This window comes from Madurella fahalii, assembly GCF_045866475.1.
Source record: "Madurella fahalii IFM 68171 DNA, scaffold_3, whole genome shotgun sequence".
Classification (NCBI taxonomy): Eukaryota; Fungi; Ascomycota; class Sordariomycetes; order Sordariales; genus Madurella; species Madurella fahalii.
Window position 1 is genome coordinate 4,382,211 of NW_027263973.1, and position 21,784 is coordinate 4,403,994.

General features: G+C 56.8%; 8 protein-coding genes across 8 annotated transcripts; 6 read left to right on the forward strand and 2 right to left on the reverse strand.

Moving 5' to 3' along the window:
• Positions 1-376: 376 nt before the first annotated feature.
• MFIFM68171_06700 (uncharacterized protein) lies at positions 377-927 on the forward strand (the record flags this gene model as incomplete). Its single annotated transcript, XM_071062120.1, has 2 exons — positions 377-441; positions 510-927. The coding sequence occupies 2 exons, from the start codon at positions 377-379 to the stop codon at positions 925-927; spliced, it is 483 nt and encodes a 160-aa protein (XP_070918221.1).
• A 1,280-nt stretch (positions 928-2,207) lies between these two features.
• MFIFM68171_06701 (Osmotin, thaumatin-like protein (Fragment)) lies at positions 2,208-3,236 on the forward strand (the record flags this gene model as incomplete). Its single annotated transcript, XM_071062121.1, has 1 exon — positions 2,208-3,236. The coding sequence occupies one exon, from the start codon at positions 2,208-2,210 to the stop codon at positions 3,234-3,236; it is 1,029 nt and encodes a 342-aa protein (XP_070918222.1).
• A 2,123-nt stretch (positions 3,237-5,359) lies between these two features.
• MFIFM68171_06702 (Vacuolar membrane protein) lies at positions 5,360-6,505 on the forward strand (the record flags this gene model as incomplete). Its single annotated transcript, XM_071062122.1, has 4 exons — positions 5,360-5,428; positions 5,591-5,681; positions 5,768-6,321; positions 6,392-6,505. The coding sequence occupies 4 exons, from the start codon at positions 5,360-5,362 to the stop codon at positions 6,503-6,505; spliced, it is 828 nt and encodes a 275-aa protein (XP_070918223.1).
• Positions 6,506-7,543: 1,038 nt separating this feature from the next.
• On the forward strand, positions 7,544-8,927 carry PGK1 (phosphoglycerate kinase; the record flags this gene model as incomplete). The annotated part of the gene is made up of 3 exons (XM_071062123.1): positions 7,544-7,609; positions 7,676-8,096; positions 8,158-8,927. The coding sequence occupies 3 exons, from the start codon at positions 7,544-7,546 to the stop codon at positions 8,925-8,927; spliced, it is 1,257 nt and encodes a 418-aa protein (XP_070918224.1).
• A 457-nt stretch (positions 8,928-9,384) lies between these two features.
• On the reverse strand, positions 9,385-9,935 carry SEM1 (26S proteasome complex subunit; the record flags this gene model as incomplete). Its single annotated transcript, XM_071062124.1, has 3 exons — positions 9,385-9,424; positions 9,514-9,631; positions 9,794-9,935. The coding sequence occupies 3 exons, from the start codon at positions 9,933-9,935 to the stop codon at positions 9,385-9,387; spliced, it is 300 nt and encodes a 99-aa protein (XP_070918225.1).
• Positions 9,936-11,035: 1,100 nt separating this feature from the next.
• Positions 11,036-13,563, forward strand: IML2 (Mitochondrial outer membrane protein iml2; the record flags this gene model as incomplete). The annotated part of the gene is made up of 2 exons (XM_071062125.1): positions 11,036-13,212; positions 13,275-13,563. 2 exons carry the CDS (start codon positions 11,036-11,038, stop codon positions 13,561-13,563), a joined length of 2,466 nt encoding a protein of 821 aa, XP_070918226.1.
• Positions 13,564-13,970: 407 nt separating this feature from the next.
• On the reverse strand, positions 13,971-15,053 carry MFIFM68171_06706 (Fatty acid hydroxylase domain-containing protein; the record flags this gene model as incomplete). Its single annotated transcript, XM_071062126.1, has 1 exon — positions 13,971-15,053. One exon carries the CDS (start codon positions 15,051-15,053, stop codon positions 13,971-13,973), a length of 1,083 nt encoding a protein of 360 aa, XP_070918227.1.
• A 1,765-nt stretch (positions 15,054-16,818) lies between these two features.
• MFIFM68171_06707 (AB hydrolase-1 domain-containing protein) lies at positions 16,819-19,907 on the forward strand (the record flags this gene model as incomplete). Its single annotated transcript, XM_071062127.1, has 2 exons — positions 16,819-18,739; positions 18,829-19,907. The coding sequence occupies 2 exons, from the start codon at positions 16,819-16,821 to the stop codon at positions 19,905-19,907; spliced, it is 3,000 nt and encodes a 999-aa protein (XP_070918228.1).
• Between the last annotated feature and the right edge of the window lie 1,877 nt (positions 19,908-21,784).

A 21,784-nucleotide genomic window follows, 5' to 3' on the forward strand; every position in this document is an offset into this window, starting at 1 on the left:
TGAGGGGCTGCTTGCGGCACACTCACTGCCTTAGACAAGTGCCCGTGTTGGCTTCTAAGGGCACCTACGTAGGTATCGTCGCCAAGACCTGCGCCCGCTGTGCTGGACACACAGTAATTACAGCGCAGTACTGTATGTACAGTATGGTACGTACCATGCTTGGCTTGCTGTCGCACAACGAACCCGGGATCATGGCACCTCAGTTTTACACTAATCATGCCTCATCCGAGCGCCCTGCAAGCGAATCTCACGTCAGCAAACACTAGAGCCAGCGGCCGAATCGTGAAACCTAAATTTTTAGATCCGGCCAAGTTCATCCTCCGTAGCTCGGACTCTCCACCTCATCAGACTCGGCCAAACTCGACAATTGTGCGCCATGGTCCGATCAACGTTACCCACCTTCCCACTGATTATCCTCGGCATCGTCGAGCCTATTTTGCTGTAGGTTGCTCGGTTGCGTCTCCGTAAGATCTCTTACTATTTGGGCTGACCTTTCCCTTTCCCCTCAGCGTCTGGGCCTACGTCGTCGGCATGCGCGATCCCGCCGGCTACTTTGCCAACCAAGTCCCGAACGAGACCGCTGCAGCGGATGCCTTCTCCCCCGAGGCACTGGGAGTGACGCTGCAGCTGGTCAACGTCCTGCTTCTGCTCGCGGCAATCGCCGTGGTATGCTGCTTCTCGCGCGACCCGGCAACGGTAAAGGGTTATCTGGTTGCTGTCGCGTTCGCCGATTACGGCCACATCTACGCCGCGTACCGAGCAGTGGGCGCCGAGACCTTCTTCAGCCCTTCGCAGTGGAACGACATGGTGTGGGGCGGGGTGGGTTGCAGTGCCGTCTTGAATGCCATCCGTTGGTTGACCCTGCTTGGCGTGTTTGGTCCGATTGCAAACGCGAGCAATGCAGGCGCGGCAAAGAAGCACCAATAATCAGGTACCTACCTTAGGTATAAGGTTCGAGTGGGAGATTCACCCTCGCTTGCTTGGATAACGAGGCGCATATCGATCAACTATCCGCTCAAAAAGATCTTCGGATTATTGTGCTGCCGAGAAGCATGACTGCAGCTATGAGACAGATGCTTGGACGCGAGAAGGATGCAGTTCAGTGAGTTTTCTGGATGAGACGAAAACGATGTGCTGCACTGCTGCGAAGAGAAGACGAGGGAAGAGTCGACTGGTTTAGGTGGCCGGGGAATGCAACGCCGTAGTAATTCATCCTTCTATACCCCCATGTTCCTCCTTCTGTAGCACACAACCGAGAACAGATATGGGAGAGGTGAGATGTGAGGCTGAGATTAACGCACAGATTCCCCGACGCGACCAACGCCGGAGGCTGCACAGGAACCGCCTCTCGGTTGCGCAACAAGGCCAGGGTGGCGTTGATGTAGCTGGATCACGGCCGGGTTGAAATCCAACATCACTGGCCGGGACGAGTCTGCGGTATCCACAGTTCGAATGCATTTCTCGTGAACGGTGAACCCCGTTTTGGTCGCCGACCTGGAGAGACGGGAGTTGGCTAGTCGCACCATCAATCGTCACAACGCGGCGCAGCAGCGCGACATTCCACTGGGAGATCCCGTCGGTGATTTGTGGCGACAAAGCATAGCCCAAACACGCCAGGCGGTGTATTGCTGCTTACGGGGAAGGGGAGGGCCAACACCTGCCTTGTCATGCACGCCGTCGCGCGTAACGGGCAAATCATAGACGAAGGCAACATCGCTGTGGAGATCGCCTGGGCCAAGCGACTTAATGTACACTACGGAGGTACACTAGATGCAGTGTACACTAGCCAGATTCGGTTGATTAAGGTGCTTTAAGACTTTGGCCGAGGCGAGGCACAGCTTCGTTACGGGGAATCTGACATTTCGGCCCACGCGCCAAGCAGCAGCGAGAGCTTGGCCTCGGCTTTCCTGCCCTACCAGGGCATGACCATGTCGCTGGGGGGTTCCGTTTGATCCTAGCGCAAGAGCCCTAGCGGGGTCTACACATGGTTCTCGAACGAGCATGGTCGTCCAGGGGCAGGCAAAAACCTCGTCGCCCTGATTCTCGGTCCCCATCCAAAACCTTTCTTTCCCCCAGTGCACCGCGGCAAAGCTGGAACTCCTTTTTTCTCTCCCGGAGCGAGGCTACAGCCTGCGCATCCATCCGGCAACCGTTACGAGGCTTGAGAAGGCAACTGGGAGAGAGGCGGGGACGGCATCTGAGTCACCATGGCGCATACCAACCAAAGGCGGATCGTTCTCGGCCCGCTTACAACCACCTTCACGCCGCCAGCACCATGCAGTGTCGCGGTCGGCCTCTGCGAGACATGCGATGTCGCCTGGTGGGGACAGACATGCGCACCGAGGACGGTGCAGGATGACCCGAGTTGCTGGCCAGCACCGACAGTAGGAGCTGTGAGTCCCGAGCAGATGCTATTAGGGTGGGGTTTCTACTCGCCGGGAGTCATCTGCCCGGCCGGCTACACGTCGGCATGCACGGCGGTGGCCGGCCAGACGACGGGGTGGAAGCACCAATTCGTCATGGAACCTGAAGAGACCTTTATCGGGTGCTGCCCGACGGGATTTAAATGCGACAACCTCAGGGGCCAGACGTGCATCTCAGGCGTCAGGTCAACTGAACTGCCGACCCTCAGCTGTGATGCCGGCTCCACTGTCAATTTCGGCTTCACCACGCTTCCCAACCCGAGCGCAAACGTATCGGTGCTCAACCTCTTTGCTCCCATGATCCAACTCGCATGGAAGGAATCCGACCTGTCTTCCTTAACCACCAGCACCTCGTCCGCCACCTCAAGTTCCGGCACCCCCTCGAACTCGTCCCCGACGACCTCGGCCGCCACCGCGACCCAAGATGCGCAAACCGGCAGCAGGGATGCCTCCAACGATCTCTCCATCGGCGCCATCGCCGGAATCGCCGTGGGCGCCGCAGTCCTCTTTCTCGCCATAGTCGCAGCTGCCGTCTACGTATGGCGCCGACGCCGGAGCCAAATGGGCGGTTCGGCCCTTTCGGATGGCAGCAGCCGCAGTACGGCCCCGCCGGGGTATACGGCGGTCTCGCCCATCGACAGCCAAAAGCAGTTCCAGCACTACTACAGTGGCGCGCCACAGCCGTGGGGGGGCATGTCCGAGCTGAATGCAACAATGCAGGTGTACGAGGCTCCCGGGCCTGGGTATGGGCCGACAGAGATGCCGGCATATGGGACCGACCGGGCCGAGATGCCTACCCTAAGGTATAATTGACGCTAAACCTGCTTGTGCTGGTTCTTTTTCCCCTTTGTTGTTGTCGGCGCGCCTGGGCATATACCGCCGCTTGGGCGTGCTCGTATCAGCTAGCATTCACAGGAGTTAGGAGATGGATGTAGAGCGGGAATCGTTCGAGGCGTTTCTGTATCGGGCTGGCTCACTCACTTTGTGCTGCATCCTTTAGACCGGTCTATTGTTTGTTTGGCCAATTGGATTCTGGTTGTGCCGCCCTTCCTAGGCTGCTATAGAGGTATTCCATAATTTGTACACATCTCCTTCGCAGGACTTGTTAGCATATTGTCATTCCATACTCATTTCGGACGTAAAGTAGGCCCACGGCGAGGAGTTATCTTTCACGGACAGTTCCTGTAAAAATCAGAAAGAGCGCTCTCTTCGTGCTGCAGGTGGACCTGTGTATGACAGAGCGAACAAAGCGAATCGCTGGAGTGGTCCACAGACCCTGGTGAGCGAAGTAGGTCAACAGAACAAACAAGCTCAAATCGGTGGTAACCACGAAAGCTTAGCTTGACCCATCGCCATAATGATACCAGTGTAGCGCGCTTAGGGGCACGAGCACATTATCGAACATCATCCAACGCAAAGGCGAGCTAGAGACAGGCTTCATGAGCTTATTAATCGAGCGATCTAATAATCTCTCCTGCCTATTGGGACCGTCTGCTGCGCCGCGTATTCCGACGTTCACCATGCTTACGAAATTACGGCCTCATCTCGGTAGGGACGATATCTCCGGTGATCTATGATCTGTGGGCTCGTGTTGTTTCCAAGATTCCGGGTTTACTCACCCATGGGTGTGACCCCGTCAGGTAAACGCCACAGTTAGTCCCGACTCTTCGTTTGAATATCGTATCCGCAATCTTCTGTACCACAGCTGTGAAGAGTGTGGCGATAACCGATGGTCTTCGGACAGTTGAGAAACGAAGCATGAGCAAGTCTATCGTTCTTCATTTGCAGGTCTCTTAGACAGTCCTCATCAGTTCATCGTGGTATCGGAGATCAAATTTCTATGGTTTTACGAGCTGGTAACTCGGGTTATACACTTTGTTCGTCACATTTCAGCCACCTAGATTTAAGAGCTTACTCGAGGCTACCACATTGGACCGTCTCTCACGTCAGATGCTTAGCAACCTCGTAGCTACTATTGGAATTTATACGCCCTTGTCTCCGTTCCAAGCTGCTCACAAGTTGTACTGTACAGTACAACATCACACCCCGGGATATTGATGCTTGAACAACAATAGAAGGTACCACTACAGGTGTACTTGAGCTCTCCGGATTTCAACACGACTCTCAGCTTGGGTACGACAATGGTTACATCGCTGCACCAAAGCAGAAATGACTCGGTTTGTAGGGTGATGGGCTCGCACAATTTAGTCGTTAATCGTCAGCTCCGGAACTTCGGCATCCCAGAGGCGGATATGCATTTAACCCTAACCCTTCATCCCCGGCATCTCCGAGAAGAGATCGATAGCCGCCAAGCGTTGGTATTTCCATGTTGGAAAAAAAAATAAGAAAAAAAAGAAAAAAAAAAAGAAAATAAAGGACGTTATGGATCCAGAGACACCAGAATCATAAGCTATCAGTAGAAAGCTTCGAAAAGTACTGTACAATGTTGAAACGCGGATCGGGGTTGTGCGATCTGCGGCTAAAAGTGTGGCGGAGGGTTGGCGTCCAGTCGCAGTCAGCTGGAATGGAAGATTGCCGAATCCGACACAGGCGCGGCCCAACCGGCCAACTCTGTCGGGGTGGAAGTGTCAAGTTGTCCATCAGCCACAATCAGTCTTCCCACAATCCACGGCATCGCGCTCTTACTGTTACCGTCGAAAATCGGGATCGAGCACTGCACGCCACGAGAAATCGAACCAAAGCTTATCGTGAAAAACAGCCCTGCGGGCCCGCACCGATTTTACTGGTCGAACGCCGCCCCTGACGCTATCGTGGGGATTGCGAGGCCTGTGCCACCTGTCGTCATAGACGCAGCACGCCCTGCCAGGGCCTGCCAACAATTCGATCATTTTCTTGCGGGCTGGGAGCCGCACCCTCCCATCTGATATCAGAACTTGCCCTGTTGCATTCCAAGTCTGGCTGCAGGGACTTTCACAATGACTTGGGAACTGAACCGCCGGCGGTGGCTTCGCACAATCAACAGCAAATTCATCTATGGCCGAATCGTGAGTTCCCATCACTCGTATCTTTGGGGCGGCGTTGCGCGACGTGGAGCCGGTTGCCACTGTTGCCAACCTTTCGCTGTCGATCCACACTTTACCTGTCGCGAACCCTTATCTTGGTCCCAAGACGCAGCGAACGCTAACTAGAATGCTTCTACTCTTCAGCCCTTGTTGCACGCGATTATCTTCTTCATCGAGATGGCCCTCCTAGCGCGGCTCACCAGCCGGTTCAACTCGTATTACGATGAACGACCTCGTGCGTCCCCTTTCCGTTCTTGTCATCCACCTACCAATCCCCTCCATCACGCCGAGATGCTAACGGTTATTTACCCCCCTTCACAGTTCTCACCATGATGGTGACAAATTCGATCCTGGGTGGGGTCGCCGACACCGTCGCACAGACAATCACCTCGATCCGGCAGCGCGCGCTGCGGAAGCATCCCAGCGGACACCTCAGTCCGCGCGAAGACGCGGTTGCCATCGAGATCCACGAGCTCGACCGCAAGAACCCCTTCAGCGACCGCGAGCTGATCCCCGAGTCCAAAGCCCTGCCGCCCCCCTTCGACTTCGAGCGCCTGACGCGGTTCATGGCCTACGGCTTCTGCATCGCGCCCGTGCAGTTCCGATGGTTCAAGTTCCTCGAGCGGTGCTTCCCGATCACAAAGTCGAGTGCCTTCTTGCCGGCCATGAAGCGCGTGGCCTTTGACCAGCTCATCTTCGCGCCGTTCGGCGTGGCCGCCTTCTTCACGGCCATGACGGTCGCCGAGGGTGGGGGGCGTCGCGCCGTGTCCCAGAAGCTGCGGGACATGTACGTGCCGACGCTCAAGGCAAACTACATGCTCTGGCCCGCTGTGCAGGTGATCAACTTCCGGCTCATGCCAGTGCAGTTCCAACTGGTGAGTTGCCCCGAGCTGCTGGAAATCGTTTCCTTCCTGTCTGACCGGTTACTGACCTTCCTTGGCGCAGCCTTTCGTATCCACAGTTGGAATCGCGTGGACCGCATACCTATCGCTTACCAACGCCGCTGGGGAGCTCGAGCAGAACCGCATCCCCAAGGCATCCGATATCCGATTGCCGTAAGGTAACGGCGGGTTGTATTGATATATCCTGTGCCCCTCAAAAGACGGGCCGAAAGCTAGGACGGGCGGTCGTTATCGCGCGTGATCTCCATGGGGTTTAGAAATTGGTCACAGCATTGGGACCCCCGGAACACGGTCTGAATTGTCAGTTCCGATGGCGAACGGAGTTGGAAGGATCATTGTTCATTTTGGCGGTAGGTGGATACTTTTGTAATGATAACACGAATCGAATTTCTTTCTCAACATGTCTAGTCCGCTTCCGGTCGAGCATGCCCTGCGCCATTTATTCAGGTCGGAATGTCCTGCATAGGCGTCTATGCATATTGCCAGTGATGTTGAGTGGATGTTGTTGCTTTGAGCTATTGAAGGGGTCATTAGCTCCTGGCGGATCCGGGATTGTTCCTCGAAAATTGCAACACTAATTATTTGTGAACAGACTTGGAACGACGCAAACGTTCTTGCGAATTTGTTGTGTTTCAATACCTAGGATGAGCCGAACACATACTCCGAGGTTCTTAACCCTCACACATTGGATCCAATCCACATGTCACTGGTCGGGAATCGGAACCCGGATCGCCAAAAACCGGGCGGTACCTGAGCTAATTCTCTGCTCCATGTCCAGCTGTGGGTGGGGGCTCTTGAGAGTTTAAATTTGTCTGAGGCATGGCAAAGCTGCGATGTCGAGTGCGGTTATGAGGATGAGGTAGGTAGCTATATAGGAACACATATTCAGTACATAATGCGAGACATCATTGTCGAAACGATAAAAGCTCCTGCTACTGAACTGTGATTGATCGAGGGAGTCGCACTTGGAAGCCAAGACAGCCAGCCGACGTCACAGCTTCACGAGCATGACCCCACCATTCGTTTTACCCCTCTACCCCTCCACCCCAACAGGACCTGGTCAGCTCATCCCGTTGTCACTGCGTGTTTTCCCGCTCAACAAATTAATCGCCAGACAAAATAGCGAGGGATCCTAACCTTCATTGTCAAAGTGATCGTGCCTTTTTCTCGTCAATTCCTCAGCAGGGTCGTCAAGATGTCTCTGGCCAACAAGCTGTCGATCGAGAACGTTGACCTCAAGGGCAAGCGCGTCCTTATTCGGGTGCGTTTAGCTGCCCCCTGAATTTCTGCATATATTCGGTGGAACTGACATTGAGCTTCGCTGCAGGTCGACTTCAACGTTCCCCTTGACGCGGACAAGAAGGTCACCAACCCCCAGCGTATCGTGGGCGCCGTCCCGACGATCAAATATGCCATTGACCACGGTGCCAAGTCGGTCATTCTCATGTCCCACCTGGGCCGTCCCAACGGCCAGGCCAACCCCAAGTACTCCCTGAAGCCTGTTGTGCCTGAGCTCGAGAAGCTGCTGGGCAAGAGCGTGACATTTGCGCCCGATTGCGTGGGGCCAGAGGTCGAGGAGATTGTCAATAAGGCGGATAATGGCGGCGTTGTCCTTCTCGAGAACCTGCGCTTCCACATCGAGGAAGAGGGCAAGGGCACCGATTCGGAAGGCAACAAAATCAAGGCAGACAAGGCTAAGGTGGATGAGTTCCGCAAGGGGTTGACCAAACTCGGTGACATCTACATCAGTCAGTCCGCTCCCACCCCGCTGGACGGAAACGCCGATGCTAACGTAGGCATCTCCCGTAGATGATGCCTTTGGCACCGCACACCGCGCCCACTCCTCCATGGTCGGCGTTGACCTCCCACAGAAGGCCGCCGGCTTCCTGATGAAGAAGGAGCTCGACTACTTCGCGCAGGCGCTCGAGTCGCCCAAGCGGCCGTTCCTGGCCATCCTGGGCGGCGCTAAGGTGTCGGACAAGATCCAGTTGATCGACAACCTGCTGGACAAGGTCAACACGCTCGTCATCTGCGGAGGCATGGCCTTCACCTTCAAGAAGACACTCTACAATGTCCCGATCGGCAACTCGCTCTTTGACGAGGCTGGCTCCAAGACGGTGGGCAACCTGATCAAGAAGGCCGAGAACAACAATGTCAAGGTGGTGCTCCCCGTCGACTACATCACGGCCGACAAGTTCGACAAGGACGCCAACGTCGGCAAGGCCACCGACGCCGAGGGCATCCCCGACGGCTGGATGGGCCTGGACTGCGGTGAGGAGTCGGTCAAGCTGTACAAGCAGGCCATCGACGAGGCCCAGACCATCCTGTGGAACGGCCCCGCCGGTGTCTTCGAGTTTGACAAGTTCGCCTCGGGCACCAAAGCCACCCTTGACGCGGCGGTTGCGGCTGCCGCGAGCGGCAAGATCGTTATCATTGGCGGTGGTGACACAGCTACCGTGGCGGCCAAGTACGGCGTTGAGGACAAGCTCAGCCACGTGTCAACTGGTGGTGGCGCCAGCTTGGAGCTGCTCGAGGGCAAGGAGCTGCCTGGTGTCGTCGCGCTGAGCGAGCGTAAGTAGGAGCGTCATTCGTTGTGGTATAGTTTGATGTGGGATTCGATGGCGTTCTCATGAGTGACATGCTGCAAGCCGGTTATTAGTAAAAACAAGGTAGCTCCGCAATCCAGTAGACTCAAAACTTGATATTTTTGCTGGCATAATTATCGCAACCCTGGGGTTGGTTGCGAGTGCTGTGGCTTTCACTTTTTTTACACCTGTTAGGATGGATACACCCGGCTGCCAAATAAGCCTTGCCTCCAAGTCCGGACCACCGTGTTTACTGAGAATCTATACTCGGGATAAGGTCTCCACGTTTCGTCAAACCACAGGGCTAGCAGCTGCCAAGGTTCAAGACCTCACCAGCCATCTCTTGAACATCCACTAGCTCATCTACAAGAATCTGGACCTTGCCCGGTTCGCGAAATGGAAACCGTCTCGTTTCTCGTAGATCTAATAATATCCCTCCCGCACGTCAAGATCACCGCTTCTTGGACGCCTCGACTTTCTTCAACTCCTCTCTGTATGCACCCGTCAGCATTCTGCTTTCTTTCTCGACCGCCATTCGCGATGGGCGGGGGGAAAGCTGCCCAGATATGGGGAAACGTACTTGAGCTGGGCCGAGAAGTCGTCGCTCGTATCGTCGTCGTCCCACGACTCTTCCCACAGGTGCTGTGTCGTGCCGTCGCCGCCGCCACTTGCGGCCTCGGTGTCCTCGGTTTGCCAGTCTGTTGTTTTCCGTGGAGAGGTTAGTTAACGTTTTTGTCGTGTTCTTTTATTTTGTGTTTTTTTTTTTTTTTTTTTTTTTTTTAATTTTATTTTATTTTTTTCTTTTGGCGGCTGAATAGGGTCGGGTTAAGGAGGACAGGGGGAAGTGGTTGGCGACGCACCGTCCACGGGAAAGTCCTCAAACTCGTCGTCCTCCTCTAGAGCGGCGGGCTTCTTCTCTGCAGCCGGCTGCTGTTGCTCGGGCTTGGTCTCGGCGGATGCGGCCTTGTCGTCTTTTTTGGAGGTGGTTTGTGAGGAGGCCATGGCTGTGGGCTTGGGGGCTGGGCTACCGCTGTGAAGAATCGCCTTTGGTTCTTGGTCTGGATTGGGAGATGTGTGCGAATGGAAGCAGCGAAAGTGCCGCGTCACGGGGTAATTAATCCGCCGGAAAGGCCGGCTCGCCCTGGGCTGATTTGAGGAAGAACCGGAGGCCGTAGTGAACGGGTTGGAGTGACAGCCCGGTCGGACGTGTGTGACAACTGATTGCAGTGACGTTGGTTGATGAGGCGTCAATTGCGTACTGCGAGTTGGTGCCGCATGGCATCATCCGCTGGCACAAGCGAGTTTGGCGGGGCTGAACCTTCTGAACGGGCACGGACCATGACCCGGCTGTGGCGTCCGCTGCCTCCGGCAATGCTTCCGAGTCGGGCGCAGGCAATCTCTCCAATTTCGGGGTTACTGGCACGCTCGCCAGATGAGTTTACTACTAGCGCGTGAAACAGCGTTACCCACTTGAGAATACTTTACGAGCACATCTTCTTTCCGTGGCTGTCCGGATCTTCCTGTAGTAGAAAGATGAATGCCTGTATAAGCCTTTGGTTGGTATGGGTTGGTCTGAGCGTCTTGTTTAAAACGGCTCATACAGTAAGGTAATGCATAAAAAGAATTCTAATGGCGGCCAGATGAGGATGCAGAAAGTCTATTTCATGGCACTTATCTACTGATGTGTTTGCTGCGACTCATCGTTGTCCCCCAGGTCCGGAAGTTGAGAAAGCCTGGAGCATGTCGACAAGATGTAACCCCGTCATAAGGTTATCTCGCGTCTGGCGGGGCAGCAGCCTGGATCATTCCCTGGCGGGGTTGCCTGCTTTCCAGCTCCGCTAACCAACCGTGCCCACCGTGGGATCGAGGCAGCAGGACCAGGGTCGGACTTGCGCAAAGCTGGACCAACAGACTCCAGGAAACCCGGCCGACGAGCCTGGCAGTTGTTTTGCCGCCGGGTGTGCCGGTTTTGCCTCCTGCGCTTTTCGCTTCTACCTGTCCCGCTTCATGCCTTTAAGTGCCACTGCATCTCCCGCCTACAAACCTGGCCCTCCCTGACTGGCGCGTGTGCTCGCCCAGCAGGACACCTCCCCATAACCCCAATGTCGAGCCTCCGCTCCTGGTTCCGCGGCTCGTCTGCCGCAACAGGGTCGAAATCGTCGTCAAAAGTCCCCAGTCCAGTTCCGAGTCCGACCGCAAGCACGGCAACCCTCAATGGCAAGCCAAAGACAAAGACAGCCGTCTCCGGTGCGGAGCAGGAGGTTCTCAACATTGAAGATGCGATGGCGGCCGCTGCGCTGATCATGAACGACGACATCGAGGGCGCGGAAGCCCGGCTGCGTCTCCGCGAGGATGCTTCTGCTTTTCACCAGCTCGGATTGGGCCTTTCCACCTTCATGAGGAGCCTCCTTGGCTTCGAGAAAGATATCATGACGGAAGCGGCGAACCGGCTGAACGAGGCAGAGAACCGAGCATGGAACGATATGAAGCAGGCGCAGAAAGAGGCCGAGAAAGCCAATGGGTCTATCTCTGGCACTGGATACTGGTACTCGAGGCCCGCTGCTGCCGAGCAGAATGCCACGGCTGGGGAGAGCAAGATCTACCCCGCCGGTTCCGAGTACGCCCTCGTACATGCAGAAGCCCAATTAATGAACGCCGTCGTGGCCGTCATGCACGAGAGCTTGACTGAGGCACTCAAGGGGTTTTATAAGCTGCGGAAAGCATTCATCACGTTGGACAGCATCATGGAGGCCGAGGTTCGGTACCTCGACTCGGTGCGGAATGGAGGGGTGAAGAGGATACCGTCTCCGAGGAGGCCGAGCTTCGCCGAGGATCCGATGCCCGGCAGCTTTGATGAATCCGAGTTTGCCGACCTAGAGGAGACAGAAACCCCAGCTGTCGGGGAAAGGGCAAGTGTAGAGTTGGGAAAGGACTCGCCGGAGACTCCTACGCCAGACAGCCGCGATGCCGCCACCACAGACGTGGCAGCACTGGATAAGAGGTTAGATGAGCTCGCTGTCACACCCAAGGGCTCCGACGCGCTCCCGCAGCTTCCTGCCGTCGCCGCCAGCTTAGATCACCTCAACACCGCCGGTATCGACAAGACGCTCTTCAAGTCCACTGTTGATATTTTTGTCCACAGTGGCGCAAACATGTGCTTCGGCATCCTCCTCCTCATCATCTCCATGGTCCCCCCGGCTTTCTCACGTCTCCTGTACGTTATCGGCTTTAAGGGCGATCGCGACAGGGGCCTAAGAATGCTCTGGCAGTCGACTAAATTCCCTAATATTAACGGCGCTATGGCTGGCCTGGTCCTGCTCAACTACTACAACACCTTCCTCGGCATGGCCGATATTCTCCCTCCGGACCACGACCTACACAACGGCTTCGCCTCTGAATCTGACGGCGACAACACCAGCAACACGAGCAACACCAGCAAAAACAGCGAAGGCGAGTACGAAACCGTTGGCTACCCCAAGGAGAAGTGCTCGGCGCTGCTAGCGGCGATGCGCGAGCGCTACCCGGACTCGCGGCTGTGGAAGTTGGAGGAGGCGCGCGTGCTCGCCAACTCGCGGCGGCTCGACGAGGCCATCGAGCTGCTGGCGCACAACTCGGACAGCAAGATGCGCCAGATCACGGCGCTCAACAACTTTGAGCTGAGCATGAGCTCCATGTACGTCATGGACTGGCCGGCCATGCGCGACAACTTCCTGCGGTGCGTCGAGCTCAACAGCTGGAGCCACGCGTTGTACTACTACATTGCCGGGTGCGCCGAGGTCGAGATGTACCGGGACGCGTTCCACCGCGCGGCGGAGCTCGGGGAGGGGGATAAAGAACGCGGCGTCCTCCAGACGGAGGCGCAGAAGCACAAGCGGCTGGCCGAGGAGCACCTCCGCAAGGCACCCACGGTCGCGGGTAAGAAGCGCTTCATGGCCAAGCAGCTGCCCTTTGAGGTGTTTGTGTGCCGGAAGCTGCAGAAGTGGGAAGAGCGCGCCAAGGCGCTGGACATCGACCTTGCCGACGCGGTGGCGGTTAGCCCGGCTATGGAGATGATCTACCTGTGGAATGGCAGCAAGCGGATGGCGCCGCATCTCCTGGAGAAAGCTAGGGGTCTGTTGGCGTGGGAGCGGTGCACGGCAGCAGCGGAGAAGCTCGCTAAGATCAAGGAGGAAAAGGACGAGGCGGCTATTGGCACGCTAGCGGAATCGGCGCTGTTGAGGCAGCTGGGCAGAGGGGCCGAGGCGAGGGCTCTGGTTGAGCCGTTGCTGAGCGTGGATAAGTACGCGTTCCCACCCCCCTTGTACGCGCACCTGTCAATATTAACCAAATGGTTCTCTGCAGAAACGCGTTCAAAGGGCCGACTAGGGATGACTACTGCCAGGCTGCTGCCCATTATGAGATTGCCGCTACGGCATGGATGGACGTCTGCAATCCGGACGCGTGGCCGAAAGACGGAGCTGACAAGGTCGACGAGTTCCGGAGGCAGAAGACGAATGAGTGCCAGGAGTACTTGGACAAGGTCGCCAAGTGGGAGGGATTCGTTTTGGATGCTCGGTTTGGCATGAGGGTCAAGGCCGGCGCGGAGAGCGTCGCGTGGCTCAGGTCTAAGAAAGGGTGGGTGTCCGCTTGACCGGCACTGTGGCTATTGGTCGGCTTTAGCTTCTGATATTAGTGCATACTACTGGTGATGGCTTCAGTGGTATTCGCGTGTAAATTCGTCATATAGAGCGGGCGAAACCGTCGTAGGGAGTCGCTGCCTAGATTGTACATACGGGGAGCATTGGTATATCGGACGACTAGCGGCATAGACGGCTTGGTCCATAGCCACTTGAAAGTGACTCGAGACATGGAAACAGACCAGCTCCCGGTGTATTGCCAGCAGGTGGAATTACAACATTTCTTAAGACGGACGATATCAGTTCTTTATAGCGCCTTTACCATCGGCGAGGACCGCCAATTCGAAACCTCATGAACAGAAGCGCGAATAAAGGCAGCCTAAGCCCTACCAAACGATCGACCAACCCGACCAACGCGATCTCACTCCCCGCCACTACCATTCCGGCCCCCTTTTCTCACCCCGCTGCTCGCCTTCCGCCCCTTTCGCAAACCTTCCATGCCCCCGCGCAAAGCCCCCCCGGCATCGTCCACCGCACCCTCCGCCCGTTCCTTCAGCGCGTGCTTCCCGGCCTCGGCGTGCAAGTCTCCCACGACGTCCCTCCCCAAGCTCGTGCCATGCGCCCAGTCCAGGACGCCCCAGTTCCCAAAGTTGCCGCTGCTGCCGCCGCCGCCGCAGTGGTGCACCGCCGTGCGCCGCGCGATGCCCCCCATGACGATGCCCGGGATCACGGCGTAGCCGGACATGGCGAGGGTCTCCTCGAGCGTGGCGAGGGCGACGAAGACGAGGTAGGTGAGCAGGTGCAGGCCGGCGGGGTGGAGGAGCAGCGCGGGGAGGTAGACGGGGAGGAAGCGGTGGAGGAGGTGGGGGCCCGGGTGGTCCGCCTTGGCGAGGAGGGAGAAGGGCGGGGCGGCGCGGGCGTGCGGCGGGGAGGCGCCGTGCAGGCGGGCGAGGCGGCCGCCGTCGGGGCGCCGCTGACGCACCGGGACGGACGGCGCCGGCTGGCCGTGCAGGAGGTGCCGGTGGATGTAGTACGTCAGCACCTCCCGGGCGGCGAAGAGCAAGGAGATGTGCTTGATCATCTGCCATGGCAGGGGGAGGGTGGTGGAGGTGCGGAAGACGGGGGTTTTGAGGACGGTTGCGAGGACCACGGAGACGGCGGCCTCAAGGGCCGTCTCCAGCGTGAGGTTCAGGAGGGCCAGGCCGGCTGGTTTCGCGAGAGACTTGGTGTTGCGGGGCGGGAGAGCCGAGGCGCCCTTAAACTTGAGACTCTCCGACAGGGAAGGTAGAAGGGCGTCAAAGGCCAGGAAGAAGAGAGACGGGACCAACCACAACGCTATACGCAGCGCTGTGGTTCCTACGATCTCGATTTTGATGGGATTGTGGCTGAGGACCAGCGTCGACCAAGTCATGTAGAAGAAGAGGAGGTTGAGAGAGGTTGACCATGATGTCAGCGAGGCCGAGGTAAAGTACGACAAAATGGGCAACGAGAGTAGTATGTCCATTGTATCTCGCCCTGGAGATTCTGCGGATAGCTGTTATGTCGAAGTTTAGTCTAGTAGTTGTGAAGCTGAGACGGTTCCGTGGTACCAGGCAGGCTTGTTCGAAGAGATTAGGGATGTATGAAAATACTCTGGCCGGAGGAATCCATCCTGAAAGCCTGTAGTAGGCTTAATTCACATCGACTTTCTTCTGACTTACGATAACGGCCGTCTGCCCTCTCTGCCCACCTCCGTCATCCTTGTCCGATTGCGCCTTGGTTGAGCTATGACGTCAGTCAAAGATGGTCAATCAGCCAGAAGGCGGTCTCGAGTGGCAGAATGGTCGTGAGGAACGGCCCGCAGGGGAAAAAAAAAAAAAAAAAAAAAAAAACGGCAGCCCCAGATTCGCAGTGATTCGTGGATCGCTTCGGGAGTTTGGAGTCTTTGGATCGCTTTCAGTATAAAAGTCTCGATGCCCGAATTGTTTTGAGGGCTGCGCAATGCAGCTCTCTCTCTCACCCCCTCTCTCTCTTGTAATACGAGGTAGGGAATGCCCATCACCCGACTTATCCCCATGTCCCGGAGAGCTGGTGAAACCCCTCACTCGTACAGCTGCCCTTACTGGAGTGCTGGGAATTTAAGGGTGGGGTGCCAATGAAGGCGGGTTATTATTAACCTTTTTAGCTCATTACCTAAGGTCACTTCGCTTCCTTACCTTATTAGGTGCCGAGAGGATGGGGACAGGACCTGCAGCCAGTCGCTGCAACATCACGGAACTCGTCTCTGCCGCTCGCTCAGGCCTATCCCAGGTCACTCGACCCATGTTTCAGGACGATCAGCTACACCTGCAAGTGCTTCCGGATCGCCATTCGCCAACCTGGATATCTCGGGTCGTAGACCGCTCGTTTCGTTGAGGGAGGGGGTGTCCCGGCCTTGGGAAGCTGGACTGGCGAGTTGAAATTGTCACGAGGAAATGCCCCAGCCTCTTCGTCTCTGCATGCTGCTGTTGGGGGAAGCGGATTGGAGCGAATTGCGAATTCAGGGGCACCACGCACGGGCCACCGCTCAGGGGTCAGTGCGCAGTTTCTTTTCGGTGAATCCATAGTTTTACGTTACCCAGAGTCCATTAACTTTTGGATAATACGGATGGGCATTTGCTTTGACCTGGCGCTGTCCGCTGTCCACCGTCCGCCGTCCGTGGCCAACCTGGACTCCAAGCCCTGTCTGCTCTGTGAATCCGCAAAGCCATTTTATTCCCTGCGGTTAAGCTCCACTCGGCCCTGCAGCGCTCTCTCTGCACCCGGCCGTACCCGCACTCTGCGCTCCGCGTGACAGCTTGGCACCATCTCCCTCGCAGCAAACAATTGCTGCTGCAGTGCGCATACTGCATGCTTCTCCACTGTCCAGCGAATTTTGGATCTTCTTTTTTTTTTTTTATCTTTTTATTTTTTTTTCTTTATTTTCTTATTGGAGCAGCCGAACGTTAGCCAAAGAGAGAGAGAGAGAGCTGCGGCACGGCGGGCTTTGCTTCCATCCACCGGACCCAGCATCAGTGTAAAAAGACGTGCATCTCGACGTGCATCTCGACGCACGTCTTCCTGCAGGAGGCAGTCTCAGCAATTAGCCGCACCGCACATGTCTCCGAGACAAACTGTCGATCTAGAGCCGGTCTGAGCACCCAGCACCTCTGCGTCTCTTGGTATCCGCCCGACGAACCCGGTTAGCACCGCAGCTCGCCGCACAATACCCCCCTCCCGCGCCGCCGGCGCCGGCGCTACCGTCGCCCACGATGGACCAGTCCTCCCTTGCCGCTGCTATCCCTCCCATCCCCCGCAAGTCCCGAGAACGAGAGCGCACCCGCCACGCCCGCCAACACCGTGACCCATCCGCGCGCCGCCACGACACCTCGCACCCGCCCTCGACCGCCGACGCGAACGACGACGTCTTTGCCGACTGGACAACCTGGGACCGAGAGCGCTACGCCGACCGTCACCTCAGAGACCCCGATAACCACCAGGCTGCGCCTGTAGCGCCCGCGTCGCCCGAGGTCATCTCGTCGCTCATCACGTCCCTCTCCTCGATATCCAGGCCCGTGAGCAATCACTTCGACAGCCCTTCGTATCTGGGCCCAATTGGCCTCGGTAGCCCCCTGAGTCTGTCGCTTCCCGGCTCTCCCAAGGGCGGCTCGTTTGGCGTCGACTACGGCGCATATGCTCAGCCGTCGCTGAGGGAATTGCGGGAAGAAGAGGATGTGCCTTTAGGCGATCTCCCGGCGAGCGCCCCGGTCATCCGGACGTCGAAACCTCCGAGCGGGCTCTCAGCTCTGACTGCGCCCAAGTCGCCCAGGAGCCCCGGAACTCGCGACGCATCCGGCATTAAGGGGCTCCTTTCCCGAGGCAGCAGCCGGCCGTCGAGCCGCGGGTCGCTGACGTCGGGGGCCGAGAGTATCGGCAAGCCTAGCATCGAGCGCTTGCAGGAGCCATTGTCGCCTGGCGCCGACAACACGCTGAGGAGCCAACGGTCGTACGACAGCTGGGGGAGGAAAGGCCCGCGGAACCAGCGCGGCGTGATGTACATGAGCAGCAAAGAACAGTTGCGAGAAAAAGAAGCCGAGAAGAAAAGGGCGAGCATCGGCGCTGTTGGCGGCAATTCGCACGCCTTTGGCCCGACGAGCGGCCCTACGACCCCTCGCCTCGACCCGCTCTCCGTCGAGTCGGTGATCAACGAGGAGCCAAACGCCGACTCCGCCACTACCCGCCTCATACCCGAGATCCCCAATGACAGTCTCCCAAGTCCTCGGCTGATCCCCGTTCGAGATTCGTCGCTCAGAAAGACCGGGAACAACGCGAAACGGTCCTCCGCCCGAACCTCGCGGACCTCCAAGCGAGATAGCGACGGTGCCTACGGGGCGATTCCGGAGCTCGAAGAGCAGCACGGCGAGACTCGCGGCGCGAGCCGCAGTGACAGCGCGAGGCGGCGCCACCCCGCTCAGAAGCAAGGCCAAGGGGTCGACCCTTTGAGGCTCTCGGCAGACCTGCCGCAAGAGACCCCGGCGCCGCTCGGGAAGCCGCGGCCGGACATCTACAGCACGACCCCTTCAACGCCAGCCGCAGCAATGTTCCCCGATTTAGACGCCGTCGACGACGGTGCCCCGTCGCCTGCCGTTGCTCAAGGGCGCCGTCGGGACCGCGAAGCAAGCGCCGAATACAGGCGACGTTCGGGCCGCCATACTCCCGATCCGCTTGGCGGTTACACGAGCGAGGGCGGTGGGACAAGTATAAAGGTGAAGCGCAGCAGCACCCGTCTGAAGCGGCTTTCCGGCACGGCAAGCCTCACTCCGGAGAAAGCAACAGAACCGGGCGCGGCGGCGGCGACGAACACGCAGAGCGATCAACCGCACATTGCTTATGAGCGACCACGGAGCGCCGACAGCATCGATGACGCGGTCGAGAGCTATCTGTGCAGCCCCCGGCTCAGCCAGAAGATTCGACATCCGCAGACAGGCCGCGTTGTCAGCTTCAGCGAGGTGGGGGATCCGAATGGAAGCGCCGTCTTCTGCTGTGTCGGGATGGGATTGACCAGATACATCACGGCCTTTTACGACGAACTTGCGCTGACATTGAGGTTGCGACTGATCACGCCGGACCGTCCGGGCGTTGGCGACAGCGAGCCGTACGCCGAGGGGACCGCGACCCCGTTGGGCTGGCCCGGTACGTTTTGTTGCGCTTCTATTGCGCTTTTGTTTCATGTTCTATTCCGTGCCATTCGGGGCCCCCGCTAACACAAGGTTCGCCATCAGACGACGTGTACGCGATTTGTCAGTCTCTCAAGATCACCAAGTTTTCCATACTGGCCCATTCGGCCGGCGCCATTTACGCCCTCGCGACGGCGCTCCGCATGCCCCAGCATATCCGCGGCAGGATACATTTGCTCGCCCCCTGGATTCCCCCGTCGCAAATGAACGTGTTTGGCGCCAGCGCGCAGACGCCACTCCCCCCGACAAACGCCATTCCGACCAGTCAGAGGATATTGCGGGCCCTTCCAACCCCGATTTTGAAGGCCGCAAACAGCAGTTTCATGACGGCGACCAGTTCGAGCATCACGAGCTCCCTGCCGAAACAGAAGCGCACCAAGCGGGACAAGAAGAGCAGCGCAGCCGCTAAGGATAAAGAAAACAAGGATCAGCCCAAGGGCATGGTCCACGCTCTAGAGAACAAGGAGAACGTCCACCACGCCGACAGCTTAGCCAAAGATCTCCCCCACCTCCCCGCCGCCGACGAAAACATGGACCGCGTCCGCCCGTCCGGGACCAGCCCGCCGGCCACTGTAGGCCATTCGAATGGCATCGGCCACCGCCACCGACGCTCCAGCTCCTCCAACCAAGGCCTACTTGGGCGCCACTCGGAAAGGGACGAGCACATGCCCCCAACGGCGGCCTCTCTGGCAAACTCGCAGCTCGCCGACCGCGAACGCCAGGAACTGTACGACAACCGGCTCACGCACGCCATCTGGCAGCTCGCGACGACGGGGGCCAACCCGGCGGTGGACTTGTTGGTGTGCCTGGAGCGGAGACACACAATCGGATTTCGGTATGTGGACATCACGCGGCCGGTGGTGATCCACCACGGGAGCCGGGACACGCGCGTGCCGGTGGACAATGTGCGGTGGCTGGGCAAGACGATGAAGCGGTGCGAGGTTCGGGTGCTGGAGGGGGAGGGCCACGGGCTGATGGCTAGCGCGCAGGTCATGGGCGGGGTGCTGATGGAGATCAGTCGGGAGTGGGAGGAGTGGGGAAGGGTTACGGGGGCGACGAAGAGGGAGGGCGAGAGGGGACGGCGGGGGACCATCGGGAGGGACGGGGACGCGGTGAGGCGGTAGGTAGGTATGGTATAGCATCCGCCCACGCGCGCAAGCGGGTTTCTGCTACTGGTTGGGTAATATATGCCGTCGGCACACATCTGTGTATGTAGCCTATCTGTCACGACGAGGAAGAGCGAGGGCTTTTTGTCGGAGGCTCTAATTTTGGATAACAGCTTAATAAGTACTAAAGAGTATACACGGTCGAAGCAGAGAGCAATTTTTATGTCACGGTTCCTGCGTATCTGCCTGGGTTGGTTTGTAGTACTGGTTTATTACGCTGTGTCGATGTGTTGTGAATGGTTTATTATTTTATTTAATTTTTATACATTTTATTTATTATATTTGTTCATTTTTTGGTACTGTATTTGATAAGCGAGTGCACCAGACAAGCGAATGCACCACTTTCTACCAACCAACAACAACTATCTTCAATTGCAACACATCAACACTACGAACCAACTACAATTACATCAGAAACAGCTGAATCAGACCCTTCTGCAACCTCTTAGCACGTACGGGCATTATGGCCAGGTTTGCCGCACACACCACAGCACCGAACCTTCGTACGACCCCCCCCTGCACCACTACCATCCTACTCCTTTTCTTGCGCCACCTCCCCCGCCACGGCCTCCTAGCCTGATTGATTCTGTACATCTTGTACTGCAAGCGATCCTCTATACTATACGCGTATTCTTTTAGCTCTCCGGCACTTGCTTAGTGCCTCGTTGGCCTTACGGAGTGCAGAAACCTCTGACCGAAGGAGGGTCACCTCGTGCATTATAGCCGTTGTACTTTTCGTAAGCTGGTCCATAGTAGCCAACATCGACGTCGGGGAGCTATTTTAATGGTTGGCAATACGAGTCTTAATAAGCGTTGACTGCGCGTTGGTTTCTTAAGGGTTATATGGTGTCTGGAATACCCAAGGTTGTGGTATACCGGCCTGCGAGTTTAAGGGTGTCGGCGTACGAAGCCGTACATCTAGCTTAGAAAGCACCCTCTCTAGATCGTACGGCATAAGGCCAGCACCTCTGAAGCCACCCTATATATTCTTCTCCGTCATAGAGGCGAAGAAGGCTTTGCGGAAGCTACAGAGGAACTTAAGCTTGGTCACGTAGGTGATATATATCCGTATCAAGTCTTTAACCTAGCGACCGTACGCCTTCTTTAGCGGCCTAAAGCAGCCGACATCGAGTAGCTGGAGGAGGTGAGAGGAATACGGAGGTATGTAGAGCGTGATAATATTGTTCTTCTGGTAATGGAGCTCGAATTCGGTCGAGTAGTAGCTCTTGTAGCCGTTGAGGATCAATAACCGGTATTTGCCCTTTACTCGGGGTACTATATAGTAGTCGAAGTACTTAATTTAATCTAGGCCTACCTTATTGATAGTCCAGCTATTGTCGGTAGTTACAATCTGTTATTCGCCTAGGAGGTCGTATTCAGTATACTAGTTAAGGAGATAATACTGTACAGCTAAAATAATGAACGGAGGGATAGCCTAGCCGAATGCATTAACACCTTAGATTACCGTTGCCAATTCACGGTTGCCAGGCTAGACTAGCTTCGCCTTACTATAGCCATCCGAGGTAGTAACCACTATATCCGTACAGATAATGCCTATTATAAACCCTGTCTCGTCGAAGTTATAGATATCGTTATCGATAATACTATATTTGGCCTTAGTATTCTATACGAGGGCAAACCAGTCGCCAATAACCTTTAGATCCTCGCACTTAGCCCTTTGGTAATTATACCGATATACCCAACGCTTTCGGATCTTTTTATAGCGTTATATAAAGTTGTATACCCAGCATTTGCCGACAGGGGGCGCGTCGTAAACGCATAGCAGTTAGTTAGCTATATCTTCAACACTATATAGTCTTGGCGGAAATCCTCGT